The 19,497-nt window shown below is 33.6% G+C and overlaps 1 protein-coding gene across 3 annotated transcripts; it reads right to left on the bottom strand.

Annotated features, from left to right (window-relative positions):
• Positions 1-12,544: 12,544 nt before the first annotated feature.
• On the bottom strand, positions 12,545-19,497 carry LOC125223420 (phosphoglucomutase, cytoplasmic-like). 3 transcript variants are annotated; one of them, XM_048126559.1, is made up of 19 exons: positions 19,333-19,491; positions 19,161-19,257; positions 17,498-17,579; positions 16,717-16,772; positions 16,218-16,331; positions 16,078-16,140; positions 15,576-15,695; positions 15,332-15,432; positions 15,078-15,137; positions 14,874-14,973; positions 14,641-14,798; positions 14,459-14,554; positions 14,204-14,267; positions 14,047-14,128; positions 13,798-13,973; positions 13,631-13,707; positions 13,237-13,369; positions 12,973-13,089; positions 12,545-12,857 (listed from the first exon to the last, which is right to left on the bottom strand). In XM_048126559.1, the coding sequence occupies exons 2-19, from the start codon at positions 19,239-19,241 to the stop codon at positions 12,786-12,788; spliced, it is 1,752 nt and encodes a 583-aa protein (XP_047982516.1). In that variant the 5' UTR covers positions 19,242-19,257; positions 19,333-19,491; the 3' UTR covers positions 12,545-12,785. The 3 variants fall into 3 exon arrangements, with proteins under 3 accessions (XP_047982516.1, XP_047982514.1, XP_047982515.1); XM_048126557.1 differs by having other exon boundaries at positions 14,047-14,267; positions 19,333-19,497; XM_048126558.1 differs by lacking the exon at positions 19,333-19,491 and having other exon boundaries at positions 14,047-14,267; positions 19,161-19,326.

Raw genomic sequence — 19,497 nt, 5'->3', positions numbered from 1 at the left:
TACTCATATACAAAGGGCATACTCGTCATTTAGAACCATGGGCGGACCCAGTAGGAAGGGAGGGAGGGCTTAAGCCCCTACCCAAATATTTTTTTTTGTGTTTTTTCTATTTATAAAATTTTTGAAATCTAAAAAAATGTAGCTCAGCCCTCACCAAATTAATCCTACTGAAGGTTAAATACTTGGAAATTGAAAGATAAAAGGGGCTAAAAATTGAAAATTCTTAAATTGCTAAGTAAACAGTTAGAAACGGTTTGGGTGTTCAAAGGAAGAAGATGATGAAGGCTGATAAAAAAGAATAATATTATCATTATTACAGTAATCTTTGTAAGTGTTAAGTTTCTCGGCAAACGTGCAACACTACTATCCATTTTTTTAAAAAACTCTTTCTATTTTTGTTAATTTTAATTCTTTATTTCATTTTCTATATTGGAACCTTTAATTCTTTTTAGGCGCTGTTTTTTTTTTGTTAATAATCAATTTTTTTAATTCATTCTTTCTATTCAGTTTTAATTAAATTATGCAATTTTTTATGTCATTATTTACTAACATTCGAGGATAAGAAAAAGAATGTGTAAATATGAATTGTTTCATACTTTTGATTAGGTATTAGCTAATTAGTTTCTTGCAACAAAAAAAATATTTATGAATTTCCATAGATTTTATAATTGTGATTTTTTATAATATGCTATTACTTCGCATATATTTTACTATGTGCTTTCTCGTACCTTTAGAATTTTTAAAAATATAAAGAAAAGCTAGCGAAATTTTTTGAAACCAGTCTAATTTTTTAGAATGCACGGCCTATTTACCAAAAATAATAAAAATAAAATGAAATATAATAGAAAAGTACAAACATAATAATAAGCAAATGTATTTTTTAAAATAACACACACACACACACATATAATGTACAAAATACTATATCCGTCTCCCCATTATGTGTACAACATTTTGGTTCGTCCCTATTAATTGTTCCACTTCACTTTTACTACTTTTGGTAATAGACCTCAAATTTTACTAACTAATTTCTCTCACATACAATTAATATTTTCAACTCACTTTACTTTACATTTTTTTAAAACTATGTTATATCAAAGTGAGACATATATTGATTGGGAAACGAAGAAATTATTAATTAATGGAGCCCCTACTGAAAAAAATTCCTGCGTCCGCCACTGTTTAGAACCCTTAGTTGCCTCTCTATATAAACTCCCAAAACAACAATACACTCTCAAAAAAGCCAAGCATGAGATCTCTACGTTTAATTTTCGTAACAATATTATCCCTCTTTCTCACGGCCGCCCCAGCCCCGGCTCCCGCTCCTGCTCCCGCATCGAATGCGGAATTCATCCACGCGAATTGCGAGCACACACTGTACCCGGAGGTGTGCTACCAATCACTAAAGCGTTACGCCAATGTGGTGAAGAAGGACCTATCTCGGTTGGTGCAGGTCTCAATCGGCGTCAGCCTCACCCGCTCCAAGCTCGTATCCCCGTACTTGGAGAACCTCAACCGGACCGCCCAGCTAGAGCCGCGAGCGTTGGCGGCCCTCAGCGACTGCGTCAGCTATTTCAGCCAAGCGGAGCAGAATATGCGGGACTCGTTGAAGCAGGATTATAATTCAATTTTATTTTTTTATAATTTAATATACTAAAAAATCTAATTTATTGAATTAATTTTGAATTAAAGTAAAATAGTTTGAAACATTGAGTGATTTTTAGATTTAAATGTTTAATCTGTGATACTTTGAATCTATAATTATTTCCCTAATCCATTTTTTATGAACTAACTACAATGAGTAGAACATCATAAGTTTGTTTTTAGTTTTCAAAAGAACTTATACAAATACAATATCATTTCATATGATATATTTATTACAAATTTATGTAACAATTCATTTAACATACGATTTTAACATATTTGTGAATAATTTATTAAGTGTTCCGGTATAAACCAAATAGTCACAACAATATCAATTAGTATTGGAAATTCCAATGAATACTATGTTTAGCCAAAAAAGGGAAAATGAAATTCAATTTTAAAACTCATTTTTTTAAAAAAAATTGCTAAAGTTTAGAACTCCTATTTTTGTATTAGTAAAAAATTGCTAACATAAACTAGTCCGACCCGACCTACTACACTTGGCATCACTCTTATCCATATATGAATATTATTGTATTGTTGGTTTGTATTTTGTGTATTTATTTTAATTTTTAGGTATTATTTGTTATAATTCTAGATGTTGGATTATTATTTTTTTAGTATTGAACTATTTAAAATTATAAATAAATTCGGATTAAAATTACACATCGGTTCCGGTTCGGAACCGGAATCGACCGGTTCTTAACCGGCCGGTTAACCGGTCAACCGGTCCGGTTAGAACCGGAACCGGCCGAATAAGCAGGCCTACAAATCACGGGCCAAGTATCAATATAGTATAAAAAATGTCAATTAGGGTATTAATTTCAATTAACGACAAATTAGTTATAACTAATTTAAAAAATATCCCAAAACTTTAAATGCATATAACTATCTCGATTAAAAAAAAATTTCACAACATATATCATATTAAAGTTAATTTTATAAGGATTTTATCGAGATCCTACATGCATATGTTTCGTTGTCAAACTTTGATAAAACTTTTGTAAATGTTCATATATTAAAACAATTTTATACATATAGAACTATTACATAATATGTGAATATAATGCTGGTAAAATGTCAATATGAAATTGTGTTGACATTGTCATGTCTTCATGTTGATATATTTAATACTCTATAATGTGTTCCTAAACCCTAAATTTGATCATTGGTATTATCTTTTATCTGTAAAATTCTATGTCGTTATCAATTAATAGATGATTTAACAATTGATCACACCTCTATCTATAATATCAAATTAAATAGGTTGTCAATTCTTCATATATATATGAGCATTAAGCTCCTTTTACCCTTTAGGTACTATTTCCTTCTTAATATCATCCATTAAATTGATGGAATGGATGGACTAGATTAAAAAAAGAGATATAATCCCGTGTTGCATTATTTGATCAATTTGGTACATTATGGGGGTAGAAAAGTAAAAATTGCAATAATATCTTACGTTTCTAAACTGCAAATCCTAATTAAGCATGATTTTTGGAACAACAATTGGTATTCCAGTTCCACTCTCTCTCTCTCATCTCAAACGTCTCCCCCGATTCTTCTCTCTACCAAAACCCTAGCTGCCCCAAATTTGCTGAGAAAAAACGATTTGCCGAGACCGGGCAAACAATTGATCGAAGTTTTCTACAAAAGGCAAACAAACGACCGGCATTTTATACATTCTGGTATTTTTTCGCCGCCGTTTCACAGTAGAAACCTCACGACGTTGGCACGCGACCATCAATTTCAAGTCGACAACAAGGTGCCGGTGAGCAATTTCGAGTTCCTAATATGCCTGTAATTGAGTGAATGTTGTATTTATTCGTGCATTGTTTGATGCAATGTTTACATTATTGTAGGAATTGTTGTGCATTTTATTTTGTTTGAAGCTACATTATGGTTTCTGGTTGGGTGATTGTTATATTATTTCGTGCATCATTTGACGGAATGTATACATTATTTTAATATGTTTTGTGCATTATGTTCTTGATACTTCCATCTGTTTGATATCCTGCCTGTAAATGAGTAAATTTTGTATTTATGTGTGCATTATTTCCTGCCATTTGTACATTATAGTAGGGAGTGGTGTACAAAAGTTTTTTGTGGTTTTAATTTTCATTTGTGAATTATTTGCTGCTATATGAACATTATTGTAGGGAGTGGTGTACATTATGGTTTTAGTTTTAATACGGATGCTTTTGATTTTAAAAAGGTCAATGGTTGAGAGAATATAATATTCATCGGTGCATTATTTGATCACCTTTGCACATTATACAGTTAGTGTTGTGCATTAATGCGATACATTACTGATTTTTGGACAGCAGCGAAAGCAGCCAAGGTTGGATATTGACGAAGCAGTGGATGATGTTCTTCCACTTGCAATTGCGCAAAAGTTCAGGGAGAGATTTGCTGTACAGCAAAGGGTCGAGGCTAGTACCTCTCATGAAGACGCAGAGAAGAGGAAGCCGAGTAATGGATTTTATTTACTCAGTAATGGACGATTTGTGTCCTGTAATGTATATGTTTCTGAGACGTTTTTCTTCTGATTTTATGAGTAGTTTTAACTTATAAACATAATGTGAAAATATTTCAATGTAATGGATTTTATTTACTTAGTAATGGACGATTTGTGTCCTGTAATGTATATGTTTATGAGACGTTTTTGTTGTGATTTTATGAGTAGTTTTAACTGATAAACATAATGTACAAATATTTCAGTGTAATGGATTTTATTTACTCAATAATGGACGATTTGTGTCCTGTAGTAATGGACGATCTGTACATTATTCACTGATCTGTGCACATTATTAGATACTATTTGTACATTATTTACTGTATCAGATCTTAAACGTATTAAAAAATGAAATTTAATTCATGTTGTGGTGCTATAACCTAGCCCCATGGGTTGCTAAACCCAAGGGGAATGATTCAAACTCTCTGCCCTTTGTGATGGTTCCGTTTGTGAGTGGGTACTACAACCTAGCCCCATGGATTGCTAAACCCAAAGGATGTGAATTCAATTTCCTTTTAACATTATTCTATTCAATTTGTACATTATACACTGATCCGTGCATATTATTAGATACTATTGGTACATTATTTATTGTACCAAATCTTAAACGCATTAAAAATGAAATTTAATTCATGTGGTGGTGCTATAGCCTAGCCCCATGGGTTGCTAAACCCAAGGGGGATGATTCAAACTCTCTGCCCTTTGCGATGGTTCCGTTTGTGAGTGGGTACTACAACCTAGCCCCATGGATTGCTAAACCCAATGGGAAATGGATTTAACTTCTGTCACACATTAAACCCTTTGTAATGTACATTATTCAAAACAAGCATATACATTATACAACTATAATCGTACATTAATACAATCTACATTATACACTTAATATAGTACATTACTTGTCGAAAATTTACAAGTTGTAACTGACGAAAAGAAAACACGAAAATCTGTAAGCAATGGATGATTTCATGAAAATAAAACGACAATTGATGCAAAATAAAACTAAATACAAGAACGAACTAATCACAAACAAATACAGAAAACCATAGATCTCAACCGCTACGCGAAGAGATCGGAAATGCAATTGTGGAGGAATTGGAAATCGGCGTCATGATTGAATCTCTCCACCACTCTCCTCGCTCTCTCAATCCTCCTCTCTTCAGGCATCGTGAATGAATACTCCAACAATTTGGTTTTGTGACGAAAACCCTAAACACCAGACGCCTTCGATGGAAAATAGGTTTTGTAATAGAAAAAAAATAACAACTTGGAAATACATAAAAAACTAGATGCAATTTGAATAAAAAAGATGTTGAATAACATGTTCAAAATGATGATAACAGTAGGGAGTTCATCACCATTGCAAACTGATATACTACAACAAAAAATTATATGAATAATTTTTTACAACCAGAAATTTCTTCAATGGAGAATAAAATCGAAACTCACGAGAATAAAACCGATGGATTGATTGAATGGATGATCTCTTGAAATAATTGAGAAGAAATAAAACTGGAAATTTCTTCAATGCAACTCACGCAAGATTTTTTACAACTTGAAATTTCTTCAGTGGAGAATAAAACCGTTGGATTGATTGAATGGATGATCTCTTGAAATAATTGAGAAGCAATAATTCAGTAATCTCTGTAATCTCTTGAATAATTTTGCAATCTCTTGACAAAAACCGCTGGAATATTTTGTGAAGGAGAGAATCATGGACTTTCCATAACCGACGTAAAGTAGTATCCCCTAAACGCCCTTTACCGATTATTTAATGAATAAAATTAATTCAATCATGCCCTATTTTCGGCCCTTAGATCTTGATAATGAATGGTGGAGATTGAGAAGGAAAAAGAACAAAAGATGGGAAAAGTATATGAATACATCCCTAGCTCCACGTTTTTCTTCTGATTTTGTCAAAGATGGGAAAAGTGTATTCAAATCCTTTTCATATCTTTTGTCCTTTTTCCTTCTTAATCCTAGCCCCACGATTTTGTCATCTGACGGTTAGATTAATGTCACGTGTCATTTAATAATGCACATTTTCATTCTAATAATGCACAGCGGCTAATAATGCAACATTATAGACTAATAATGCACATTTTCATTCTAATAATGCACAACGGCTAATAATGCAATATTATAGACTAATAATGCAACATTATAGACTAATAATGTACATTTTCATTCTAATAATGCACAACGGCTAATAATGCAACATTATAGACTAATAATGCATTGATCACAACCATCCAATTCAAAGATCCAAAGGCTGAGATTAAGAAGGAAATAGGACACTTAGGGTGCAAAGGAGCCTATCACATATATATATAATCTCAAATTAAAAAATTGTCAATTCTTATGTTGTTATTAAGGGATCAAATAATGATCATATAATTAGATCTTAATGTGACATTTTAATGGATGATATTCTGAAAATTATTCTCTGAAATATGGATTCGTTTATTTGAGAAAAGAGAGTTGAGTTTTATTATGCATTACGTACATTGTTTAAAATTGTTGTTTGAAACATGTTTTCTCTATTGTGCATTATGTACGTTATCAGAAATAGATATACGTGCATTCGATTTTATTTTGAAATTTATTATTAATATCTTATTACTCCGTTAACTCAATTAGAGTTATCAATTAGGCCGGGCTATTTTGAAATTTATTTATATCTTACTACTCCGTTAACTCAATTAGAGTTGTCAACTGGGTCGGGCTGACCCAGCCCACCAGTGAAACGAAGCGGGTCTGGGCTGGGCTCGTTAGTTGAGATGGGCTCCAATTGGGCCATTTTGTAAACCCAGGCCTAGGACCATCTGAAGCCCAGCCCAGGCCCATTAGAAGCCCATCTTAGGGATGTCAGTGCAATTCGCAACCCGTGGGCTGGTCCAATAGCCTGCCAAATTTATAGGGTCAGGGTTGAAAATTTATAGCCCGATAAAATTACAACCCGATTAGCCTGTACCCGATTAACCTGCAACCCGTTAGGGCTAGACCCGAAAATCCGATTGGCTGGCCCAAAAATCCGATAAAATTTCCATTCTATTTATTTGACTCCTAATTCATCATTGATTATTTTTATTATATACTCCATATAACTACAAAAATAATTTCTACTTTATATTAAATGTACAAAATATATATTAAAATTTATTAATATAATAATAGATAAAAAAAAATTAAAAACTTCAAATTCACTAAAAATATATAAATTTCTAAAACATGCTTTAAATTTTCTCGAAATATGTTTATATTTCATTTTGCACAAATCTCAAATATTAATATTTGATCATGTTTATGTTTGAGTTTAAGCATATATCTCAAATTATCAAATTTATCATAATTAAGTGTTTTATATTTTGTAAATTTAACTAATTTTCATCATTATTTATTGGATTATCTCATGTTAATTTTATCTGTAGCAACCCGATAAATCCGTTAAGCTAGCACGAAACCTGAGCTTTTAGGGTTAAGGTTGAACTTTTATAACCCGAAAAAATCACAACCCGATTGACCTGCACCCGATTGATCCGTAACCCTATAAGGTTGACCTGAAACCCGCTGGACTGGCCCGATTGACATCCCTAGCTCACCTTCTATAATTAGTTTTTTTATAATATAATTAGGTGATCAATCACTAATAATAGTATATTTCTCTATTTATGCATGTCATCTTATGCACGAGACATGTTAATTTTGTCTATATCATTCTAATTTTTTTCTTATATTTTTTTATCCAAGATCTAAAAAAGATGGTCTAGAAGTTTAATTTTAAGAATATTACGTATCCAAACCTTAATATTTGATGAATAATTATAGAATTATTTAAATTTGTTAATTAGTTCATATACTTGTAGTTTTAAAAATACAACATCAACCCATATGTCATCATCTACTACTCCCTCCGTCCACGAATAGGAGTCCCGGTTGGCCATTTTCATCCGTCCGCCATTAGGAGTCCCGGTTAGACATTTTATCTTGGGAGTATAAAAAATGACTCCATTGTTCCCTTAATTTAGAAGCTGCAATTAATTTTAATCCACTTTGATTGCAATTTCTCACTCTCTCTCTTAATGTTAGATTTCATTATTCCAAAGAATAAAGCAAATAATAATATAAATGGGTCCCACATTCCACTATCACACACTTTAATTATTACACTCAAACTTTTCTTAAAATCCGCACCCAACTCAACCGGGACTCCTATTCGCGGACGGAGGGAGTAACAAAAACTAACAATATTGGTTATTCCTTTAGTTATACACTTTACTTTTAAATAGAATAAAAAACATGTAAAATATTGTTAAAACAAAGTCAATAAATGGACTTAAACACATTATTTAAATTTAGATTTAGTTAATGAGATATCAATGCAAGTTATATGTTTTATTTTTGCATATATATAATACATTTAGGATATCTTTAAAATACAAAAACGAAAAAAAATTATACAAAGCCCAGCCCAGCCCAACCCGACCCGACCAGCTCAGCCCGGGCCTACATGACAAGTGCGTCTGGGCTGGGCCGAGCTTATCAAAATTAGAAAAAGCCCAGCCCAGCCTGGCTCAGACAACGATTTGGGCCAGGCTAGGCCTCAATATAGGCGGGCCTTGGCGGGCGACCCACTTGACAACTCTAAACTCAATACTCATTCCTATACGCATATCTTTAAAGTATGTTTTGACTTAACAAAATATTCAAATTTCCTAACCATTGCTTGAATAATACACCCTCTGATCTTGGCAGTATGAGTTTTAGAATGTTACGAAAAGTGGGTGGATCAAAGTTAGAGGAATATAGGTCTCACTTATATATACTCCTAAGTTTAAATGGAATGTTGGTTAATTGAGTTAGAGGAATGTGAGACTCTTTTACCATTTATAGTAAAAATGAATCGGGACTCTTATTCGCGAACAGACTAAAATGAAAAAATGGGACTATTATTCGCGGACGGAGGGAGTATTTAAGAATTTTATGAATGCCAACTTTTTTTATCAATATATTTGAACCAACGGCGATAGTGGGAATCGATCCTTGACCATTCTTGGAATTCTATACCTCTGGAATCTACTGCGCTATTATATTTCCTTTGGTAATGTCTTTTTATTTTTGTATTATTTTCCTTTTGCATTGTCTTTTTTATTTTTGTACTATCTATTATCTTTCTTAGCTTCTTTCCTTTTTTTAATTAAATATTCAAAATGTGAATATATTTTTGAAGTTACTTTTAGAGATTTTATACTATTAAGGAAATACTACTAATTATTATATCTTCCTTAATTAATATGGAATTGAAGGTGATTAAGAAAATCGAAAAAATCATTAAAATAGAAAAATTCTATTTATAGGGAAATTATAAAAATGGAAATATTATCTCAAATCATATATATATGAAACAAGAATCAACCACTTTATACCCAAAATTGTTGAGATCTCATAAATTAATTAAGTCAAACACAATGAGCGTTATGGAGCAAGTCATCAACTAACATTAATTCATTGCCATAGTAGTATAATATTTTGTAATTTGTATAATGGTTCCCTCTCTATATAAACTCCCAAACCAATAATACTACCATTCATAAAAAGCAAAGCATGAGATCTCTACGTTTAATATTCCTAACAATATTATTATCCCTCTTTCTCACGGCCGCCCCAGTCCCGGCCCGGGCTCCCGCATCGAATGCGGAATTCATCCGCGCGAGTTGCGAGTACACACTGCACCCGAAGCTGTGCTACCAATCACTAAAGCGATACGCCAATGTGGTGAAGAAGGAGCTGCCTCGGTTGGCGAAGGTCGCAATCAGCCTCAGCCTCACCCGTAAACAAGTTCATGTCCGCGTACGTGGAGAAGCTCACCCGGCATGCCCAGCCGGGCCCGAGTGTGGCGGTGGCCCTCAGCGGCTGTGCCAGCCAGTTGGATAACGGGGAGCGGGATATGCGGAACTCGGTGAAGCAGATACCAGTTGGACAACGTGCTGACGTGGATCACCAACGCGCGCACCTACCAGGAAGATTGTACTGACGGCTTAGAGCGCGTCTCCTACACTGAATGTCACCGACATTGCACTCGACTTAGTCACAACCCTTGTTGACAGGGCTGGGCCTGTACTGCTGCCATCATCCAACCTTTTTTGATTCATAATATTATTGCCTACTTAAGTCCTAACAGATATGCAATGCAAGAGTATGATTTTAATAGGGATTAATAGCCGTATCTACATGTTATTTTTCAGTATTTCATAAAAATAAATATGACTCAACCTTAGTTTATACATAAAATATAACATATGAGTACATTAATTTTTTCATTTTTCACATTAATTAGCAACAATATTGCTTTATATTAAAATCAGTTTCAATCTATCTTTATAATAGATGAATCAGTTACTACAATCTATCTCTATAATTATGGCATTCAAATTATGTTTAGTTTTGAATTCACAAACAAACTACTACTCTTTAATTAAAATATTTGATAGAGATAAATTATAACGTATCCTATATTGAGGAAATTAATTTTTCCAATTTCCACGCTAATTAGCAACCATCTTGAGCTATACTCGATAGATAAATTAGTTAAAATTTTCCCTATAATAGATAAATCAGTTTCAAATAAATTTTCCTTTCGAACTCATGTACAATTGCAGCATATTTGATGCATAATCATTTTGCATGTATATATTTCATTTTATTTTATATATATTGTTCAATCTTAATTCCCTATTTGATGCAAAACTGTTTTGTATTGTACATCTTCGTTTTATGTATTAGATTAATGCTTATTTTGCATATACCTTTTTAAATTAGTATAGTTTTATTAATGATATTATATCAAAATATCAATTAATTCAAGTAATTATTCTAGAATTAATTTTATATTTTACTTTTAAATCTGGTATATATATGTCTCAACTAATCTTTTTTGACAAAAAACAAAACATCTAATCACTGTTACTTTATTCAATAACCTACTTTATATTCTTTTATTTTTCCTACTTTTTAACACAATTTATTAATCTCTGTGACAAAAGTTTTTACTTAGCTTAGTTGGGACGGAGGGAGTACATTATATTGTTAACTCACTTTTAAATTGTTAACTATAACCAAATGATAGACATTAGATGTTCAAATCAAGGGCCAAGATCATTCTGCCTCAAGTATCAATGCAGTGTAAAAAAATGTCAATTAGAGATTTCAACGAGATCTTACATGCATATAACTATCTTGATTGAAATTATTTTTTCGCGACATATACTCTCTCCGTTCCATAGTAGTGGATGCATTTCTTTTCGGCACGCAACTTAAGAAAAATTGTGTTAAGTGGGTTAAGTAGAGAATTGAAAAAGGTAGAGAGATGAAGAGAGGATAAAGTAAGAAGAAGTAAAGTAAGTAACAAGAAATATGTTGACTTTTACTAAAAAGGGAAATGACTCTACTACTATGGAACGTACCAAAATAGCAAAATGACTCTACTATTATGGAACGAAGGGAGTATCATATTAAAGTTAATTTTATAAGGATTTTAACGAGATCTTACATGCATATGTTTCGATGTCAAAATTTGATAAAATAATACTCCCTCCGTCACACAATAAATTCACACTTTGTCATTTTAGTCTATCTCATAATAAGAGTCACCCTTCATTTTTACCATAAATGCTAAGTATGTCTCACATTTCACTAACTCACTTCACTCACATTTAAAACCAATATAAAAAGTGAGTATCATGTTCTATAAACTTTTTCAACTCAATATTCTTTACATTTCTTAACAAGCGTGCCCACAATAAGAGTGATTCTTATTGTAGGACGGAGGAAGTATATCTATAGTACATCTTACATAATATGTGAATATAACGTGTTGATATCTATAGTACATCTTACAATATCAATATAAAATTGTGTTGATATGGTCACGTCTTTACGTTTATATTTAATTAGACTATAGAATGATTGAATAAGAATTTATTTAAAAAATATATAATGTTATTTAAATTATCAAATTTAATTGTAATAATTTATTTATTTATTTAGTTTGCTAATTAATACTGTAATAGTTGATTCATAATCTATATTAATAAATTCTTTTTAAAATAATAATCTTACAAAACATATTAAAAAATAATGGTGAAGAAAGGAAATATATAAAACTAAGACTCATCTCACTAATATTTAAAACTCACTTTCTGTAAGTATAATTTTTAAAACTAGTACCCAGTCAAATGCGCTCTTGTATTAGGTGGACGATGGGAATATATTATAAAAACATATACATCTAATCAAAGAATTTGAATTGAAACCAGCCATGATTCACAAGTTTGCCTTATTTGGTAAACTATACTTGTTATTAGTAACCATATGCATATTATGTTCCGATTCAGAATAAAACCTTCTTACATAACACAAAGCAGATACCAAAATAATGTGGGTGACAACATAATCAAATCCATAACCCTCATAACAAGGTAACACAGACCATGTTCAGTACATGGTTTCATGCCTGTGTATATAATGCCTCACTGGTAGAGTTATTGCATTGCTTATTTTTTTCAACAAAATTATGTCAACGAACGATATCGAGGTGCAAACAAACTCCTCACCACTGTGTCTGCAGCATCTATGTAATAACAGTGGGAGCAGATCGGCCAGTGTACTCTTGCATCTTAGAAAGCTTAAGAGCAACCTCAACCTGTATAGGAAGAATACAAAAACTGAGTGTGTGCGTCTTGGTTTGCATCGTAGGAGAGTAACGGTGGGATGGAATAAATAAGTAGCATCAAACAATTTTAAAATCCAGTACTTACTAGAGGAGCAAGTGCGTCTTGAGATTCCCTCCCGATCTTGGATGGATCCTTCTCGTACTGCTCTATGTAGAGACGGATAGTAGCCCCTTCCGAACCAGTTCCAGAGAGTCGGAAAACCTGGTGAATTGTTAGCATATATTACTCAAGCACTTTCAAGTGGTCCTAATACCGTATCGTACACATATATTAAGTTCACGAGATAATTAAGAAGTTAAACTGTAACTTCCTGAAACTGTGTACAGACATTTTGACAGAGTAACTTACTAATCGAGATCCATCTTCAAATAGGTATCTGATTCCCTGATGCTTTGAAAAGGAACCATCAACGGGATCCTTGTACTCAAATTCATCAGCATTGACAACTTTTGAGACATCTGACCGGATTCCCTTTACAATGCTGTTCGAAAATATGTTTAGAATTAAAAAAGAATAAAACTACGAAAGTGGCAGAATAGATTCTCATTTCTCACTCTAATCAATCCCTAGCTAAAAGTTAGCAGTCAAAACCAAGTAGTTTGATCTTTCTTTTACTTGCAACTGAATTCTTATTGTGACGGAAAAAGTCCAGAAAAAATGCAAATCGGATGCCAAAAGTATGAGAGAAGCTTTACTCCCCCCTCAAATAGAAAGGGGAGAATGGAGAAGGCAAGAGGCTTACTTGTTGACTTCAGTTAGGTTCGATTGCAGCTTGACCAAATAATCCATCAGTTGCTTGGCACCACCAGAATCAACATTCTTCATTGCATACGAAAAAAGAATTAATAAACACATTTCTCAAAGTAGTACGCGCAATAAAAGAGGTAAAACTATATCATGCATCCACACCTCATAATCATATCGAGTGTAATAGTGACGCCCATATGTCGACCAATGTTGGCGCACAATGTCTTCAACAGTAACAAGTTTATCTCCCCCGAGATTGTCTTTGTTCTTATAGGCAATAATAGCTAGCCATGCCAGCACAGCCCATATTCCATCTTTCTCACGTATGTGGTCAGAGCCTGTTTATGAATATTATAAAAATGTTCAACCACATTGCTCCTACAATGGTTCTGTATGCAAAATAGATCCTACCAGTTCCAAAACTTTCTTCACCACAAACTGAACACATTCCAGCATCCATTAGGTTGCCAAAGAATTTCCATCCAGTTGGCACCTTCATGGAGATAAAAATTAGTAGACCTCTAAAATAATGCATGGTTATTTTACAAATGTTAATATCACATAGTACCTCAAAGAATTTCAGATTCAAGTGCTTAGCTACAACATCAAGAGCAGCTGATGTGGGCATGCTCCTGAGGAGAACAATGGATCATATTAGATTTATCTACTAGTACATAGTTTAAATTTAGAACAATATAATTGAGGTACGAATGGCTCGTATCTTATAAAACATTAATGGAGAATAGAAGATACATTGGAGAACATGTGTCAACTAAGGCATCAAAGAGAAAATGTTCAGGAAAAGCGAAACCAGGATCAGTACCTTGCAACTCCTTTTAGACCACCAGAAAAGTAGGGTATCGCCTGTACAGCATTTGCAGCTATAATAGCAACAGAATCAGATGGAGTAACAAAGAACCTGAAAATTAAAATAAGGCTGATTCAGAATAAGAACAATAAGTAAAAAAATGATGTTCAAAATCAGCATAAAATTTTTAAACGAGCCTTTTTCCAAGAACCATATTGCGGTCGGCATCACCATCAGCAGCCGCACCAAACTCTGGTGGGTCCTCATTGTTGCCTGACTTACTCAATCCCATACGAGCTACTAGTTCTTTTGCATATGTCAAATTAGGATCAGGATGTCCTCCACCAAAATCTTCCTGGAGAACAGACAGTTAAAAATCACGTCAGAAAAACAATACCATAAATACAAACTTCTTGAATAAAAAATTTACCTTGGGTACACAATTAAGCAAAGAGCTTTCCTTTGCCCCTAGCTCTTCGACAAATATACGTTTAGCATAAGCTCCACCAACACCATGAAGTGCATCATAGCTGAATTTGTAAAGCATAGATTATGCAATCAGAATAGGCCTCATCCAAACAAATTACTTTGAAATTCTTTTAAAAAATAGGATGAAATTTGGAGACAGGAATACCAGAAAGTGAATTTTGGAGATGACAATAAATTCTTGATAGACTGGAAATCAAAAATAGACCTGCAAAGCAATGAGTTAGATTAAAGTGAAGTATAGCTTAGTGAGAAAATGCACAGCACTAAATTGGACAGAATAGTCGTGTAGCACTACTATTTCATAAAGTTGGACAAAACCCTGTTGAGCACCAGTCATTCTCAAGGGAACTATACTTAATTGGACAATAAGTTATATACTATTCCTATTGAGATACATACTTCATCAATTTGACATAGTCACTTGCTGAATCAAAAACATCAACATCAAACTGCCCATCCGGACCAGTAAAGTTGCTTAATCCAATTTTGGAGATGTCCACCTGCAGTTTCATTTAAAAATTGGTAGGGAAAAAAAAAAGAAAACTGATCCAGCCACAAGTGTGCTTATGTGGCGCATAATATGATGCATGCATACACATGTGTGTGAGTGGGTGTATGCGCTGTCCCATGAAACTAATCATACATCAGGTAGGCCTTCGGCAATCAAGTACTCCTTAATTGTGGTGGTGTTTGAATAGATCTTGTCAGTGATTCCTTCTGGTGCAGGTCCACCATTTTCCATGTTGTATTTGATTCCGAAATCCTAGCAAACAAAAGAAAACGGATAGGGAATTTAATTCTGATTTAAGGAGCCGGTTTTAGCATAACATGTCCACCTAGGCAAGAAAGAAAGAAAGGAAGTATTCTTCTGAAGATATTTTCCTTGACCAGATCATTCTCTGGTAAATGTATACAGATAATTCATTGAATCGAAGATACTGAAAAAAATGTCCAGGTAACATGTTCCTTACAGACCTTGATGCCAAAAAATAAAAAAATAAAAGATGTTGTTAGAAAACATAGACGTGGAAGCATAATCACTACACAATGAAACTGACTCAATGATGTACTGGAGCAGAACATATACAAGCACACCCATAATGACGAACAAAGGAGAGGAGAAAAGAAGTAATGCGGGCGCACACCTCATTTGGCCCCCCTGGGTTGTGGCTTGCTGTAAGTATAAATGCCCCATTTGCCTTGGAGCCCTGAGAAAGTTCAAGATGAAAAGGTTTAAAGTTCCATTATTTAAGATTTTACCAAGGAAGTAAAGGTCAATACTCACATCAGCGCCTACTCTTTCACGTATAACAGCGGAAACAGCAGGCGTAGACAGCAACCCGTTTTGACCAACCCAGATACGCCTTACTCCATTTGCAGCTGCCATTTTGATGATGATCTGCCAATGGAACAACTTCTTAGTACTTATTACCATATTTGAGATCAAACAAAACAGAAAGCATTGGGTCACTAGTGTGGTCTAGAAAGTCCAAAACTGAAGACCACCTATGTTACTTGATACTTATTGTTGCTAATTTTATTACTATGAGTCTATAACAATTATGTGTCCAGCAATTAGGGTTGAGGTCCATCATCCAAATTCCAAACAATGTAGAGCAATAAATAAATAAGTTTCACCTAACGAACTACTTTCTTGATCACTTTCAAATACTCAGTCTCACTTATTTTCCTGTATTTACAAGGCTAATATGAACAAGCACATATTTTACACCCTAATGAACCTAGCAATGATGACTGTATCATCAAGTGACAAGGCATCTGACCTGGATAGCATCCTTCGAATAGTAGCGACCATCACCAGAGACAACAAGTGTAGCACCTGAAGAGTTTTTAGCAAGAACTATAAAATTTGACAGGAAAAGAGAAAACTAGAGCTGGTGTGTCTATTAGGGAATGACAAAAATGTAGCCTGTTTTTCAAGATTAGAATGTCTCACTTTCCAAATCCCGGCAATGTATTCCGATAACAACAAATATAAAGAATCAGTTTAAAGACGTAGTGACGTACATGGAAATCTACACCAACTATTAAATACTAAGACATCCAATCAGATGGTTCACACTTCTAACCTTCAGTAGATGGTTTGGTTCCATGAGCATTAATCTCAAAAGCTAATAAATTCTATAATTGTTACCAATTGAAAACTTCTGAGGGTGGCATAGACATTATCAAGCAAACTATGAGTGACTAGTGGCTGCATTATATAGAAAAGTTTCAAATTATGCATACAGATGTACAATGACAAGACTAATATAAAGATATCATTACACAGTATGATAATTGATAACAAAGCTGCGATTTCTTTATATCTTGCATAAAAGTAGGTACACGTGAGTTTTTTGAAGCAAACACACAGGTACTTTTGTAATTTTTGCATATAAATTATGTGTACTTTAGTCCATCTTAATATTGCTTGTATCATATCAAAGATTAAGTTGTACATCTTTATTTCAGAATTAGACCATATCAGGAAGTGAGAGAGCATCTCAATTATTTACTACTCCAAGAGCATGACCAAGAGCATGAAAATGATAAAACATATACCTTTCATTTTATCAGCTCCAAGAGCATTAAAAGTAGCCTGGACAAAATTTTGCAAGTAATGGGGTTGCACGAATACCTTCACCTGAACCATGCATGCCAAAAAGTTATATCAGAATCAACTACAGGAAACAATATTGCAAAGCTTCTAAACCACTAAGAACATATAAATGTACACAGGCCCGTTCTGCAAAATTCCGAAATTATTTGCATGACCACGTTAAAGATATTTTCCACATAAGGAAAGCACATTGTAACCTGTTTGAAAGGATATATAATAGTTCTTGTTACAAGAAGAGCATGGGTAACAATGAAATATGGTTGTCATATTTCAAAAAAACAAGACTTTCTCCATTTCATGCAAGATTGATGTCATGATGCCTGCATTCACTTTCATTTCACTCAGAGTTCTGAGAGGAAAACCCTTTAATGTGAAAATGATAATGTATCTGGATAATGGGAAGGAAAATATAGTCATGAGCATTCACATTTGAAAAATTTGTTCATTATTTAGTTTCGAGAAATGAATAGAAGTAAGGCAGTTTACAAAAATCATATCTCAGAAAGTGGAGAAAATTCAAATTTATACAAATATGTCAATATCGTGATTCTCATAAATCAAAATTAAAAAAAAAACTTAAAGATTTAGTATTTACATATCAGTTCAGATTCAAGAAGAACTCAAGTTATTTGGAAGAAATGAAGAATTGACATCGTAAACATTCAAATCTTTCAGACATCCTAAAACTGTAATGCCAACACGTAGAGCTTTCTCAATCTTTCTGTTGCAAAAGAGAAAGAGACAATCTAGATGTCCTTCCCTTTTAACATGCCAACTTATTAATATGTTAATCTTGTCCTAAGACACCTACTGACTACTGAGTCTTAAGATTAAAAAATACATGGAAAAACATATCAGGCAAGTTATCTGAGTTTCTACACAGACACAGCATCCTATGCATTAGGCTTATGCCTCACTAGCACAAGTCAAGGAATCATGTTTGTGCTTCTAGAGCACCTAGCAAATACTATGTGATTAAGCAAAATTATCCTATTTAAAGGGCCAATTTACCTTTTAAAACAAGGATCCACGTTCCTGAATCCAATATTTTGCAAATTTAGTTAATGATAATCGAAGCAAAATTAGCATATTCTGGTTTCAAATCTATCAGAAGAAAATTCATGTTTCATGCGTAGGCAAGGGAGGTCATCTGGTGACTTTGCCAGATACTTCGCTATGATCTGTTTCATAAATTGCAAAATAGCCCTGATTCTTCACCGATTGAATTTGGGAACTCAAAATATAGACTTATCACACCTTGGCAAATGGACAAAGACAGATTAATTATTTATTTACTTATTTACAGCTCAAACATTACGATCACTTACATAAGACCTATCAGATCTATAGCACATTTCCACAATCACACTAGACAATAGCCCCCACAGATTAAATGTCGACTGATTAAACAACTTTGTAAAAGCAGAACATGCAAATACCAGAACAACGATGTCACCAAATAAACACACACACATTTATGCAAATGGCAAATGTATAGATCCGATCAGAGACCCCTTTCCCATTACAATGAGCATCCACATGGAATAGCACGAAAATCATCACGAATCAGAAAAACGGAAGGAAAAAAACAATCAAAAGCAAAACCTTCTTCCTGAGGCCAGAAGTCCCTGGTTTCTGGCCATCAATTGGAGAAGTCTGGACGCGGGTAACCTTAAACGATGCCATCTTGGCTCAGAACAATCTGCAACGATTCAGCAGCAGAAATGAATCAAGCAATCGCAATGTGTTTGTGAAAATGTGTGAGAGGGAAGCTTACGCAGAAATGGATGCGTGTCGAGAATTAAAGTGATGGTTATTAAAAGTGTATTTATTCTCGTTGGCCTAACAGTTAGATCTCCGCTTTTCACTCACTCTAAAATTAACAAAACCAAACTTCCATATTCAATCATCTTCTTCTTTACATAACACTCTTATCCATACA

The sequence above is a fragment of the Salvia hispanica genome, chromosome 4 (genome assembly GCF_023119035.1).
Source record: "Salvia hispanica cultivar TCC Black 2014 chromosome 4, UniMelb_Shisp_WGS_1.0, whole genome shotgun sequence".
NCBI classification, from domain to species: Eukaryota; Viridiplantae; Streptophyta; class Magnoliopsida; order Lamiales; family Lamiaceae; genus Salvia; species Salvia hispanica.
This window is presented reverse-complemented; position numbering and strand designations above follow the sequence as displayed.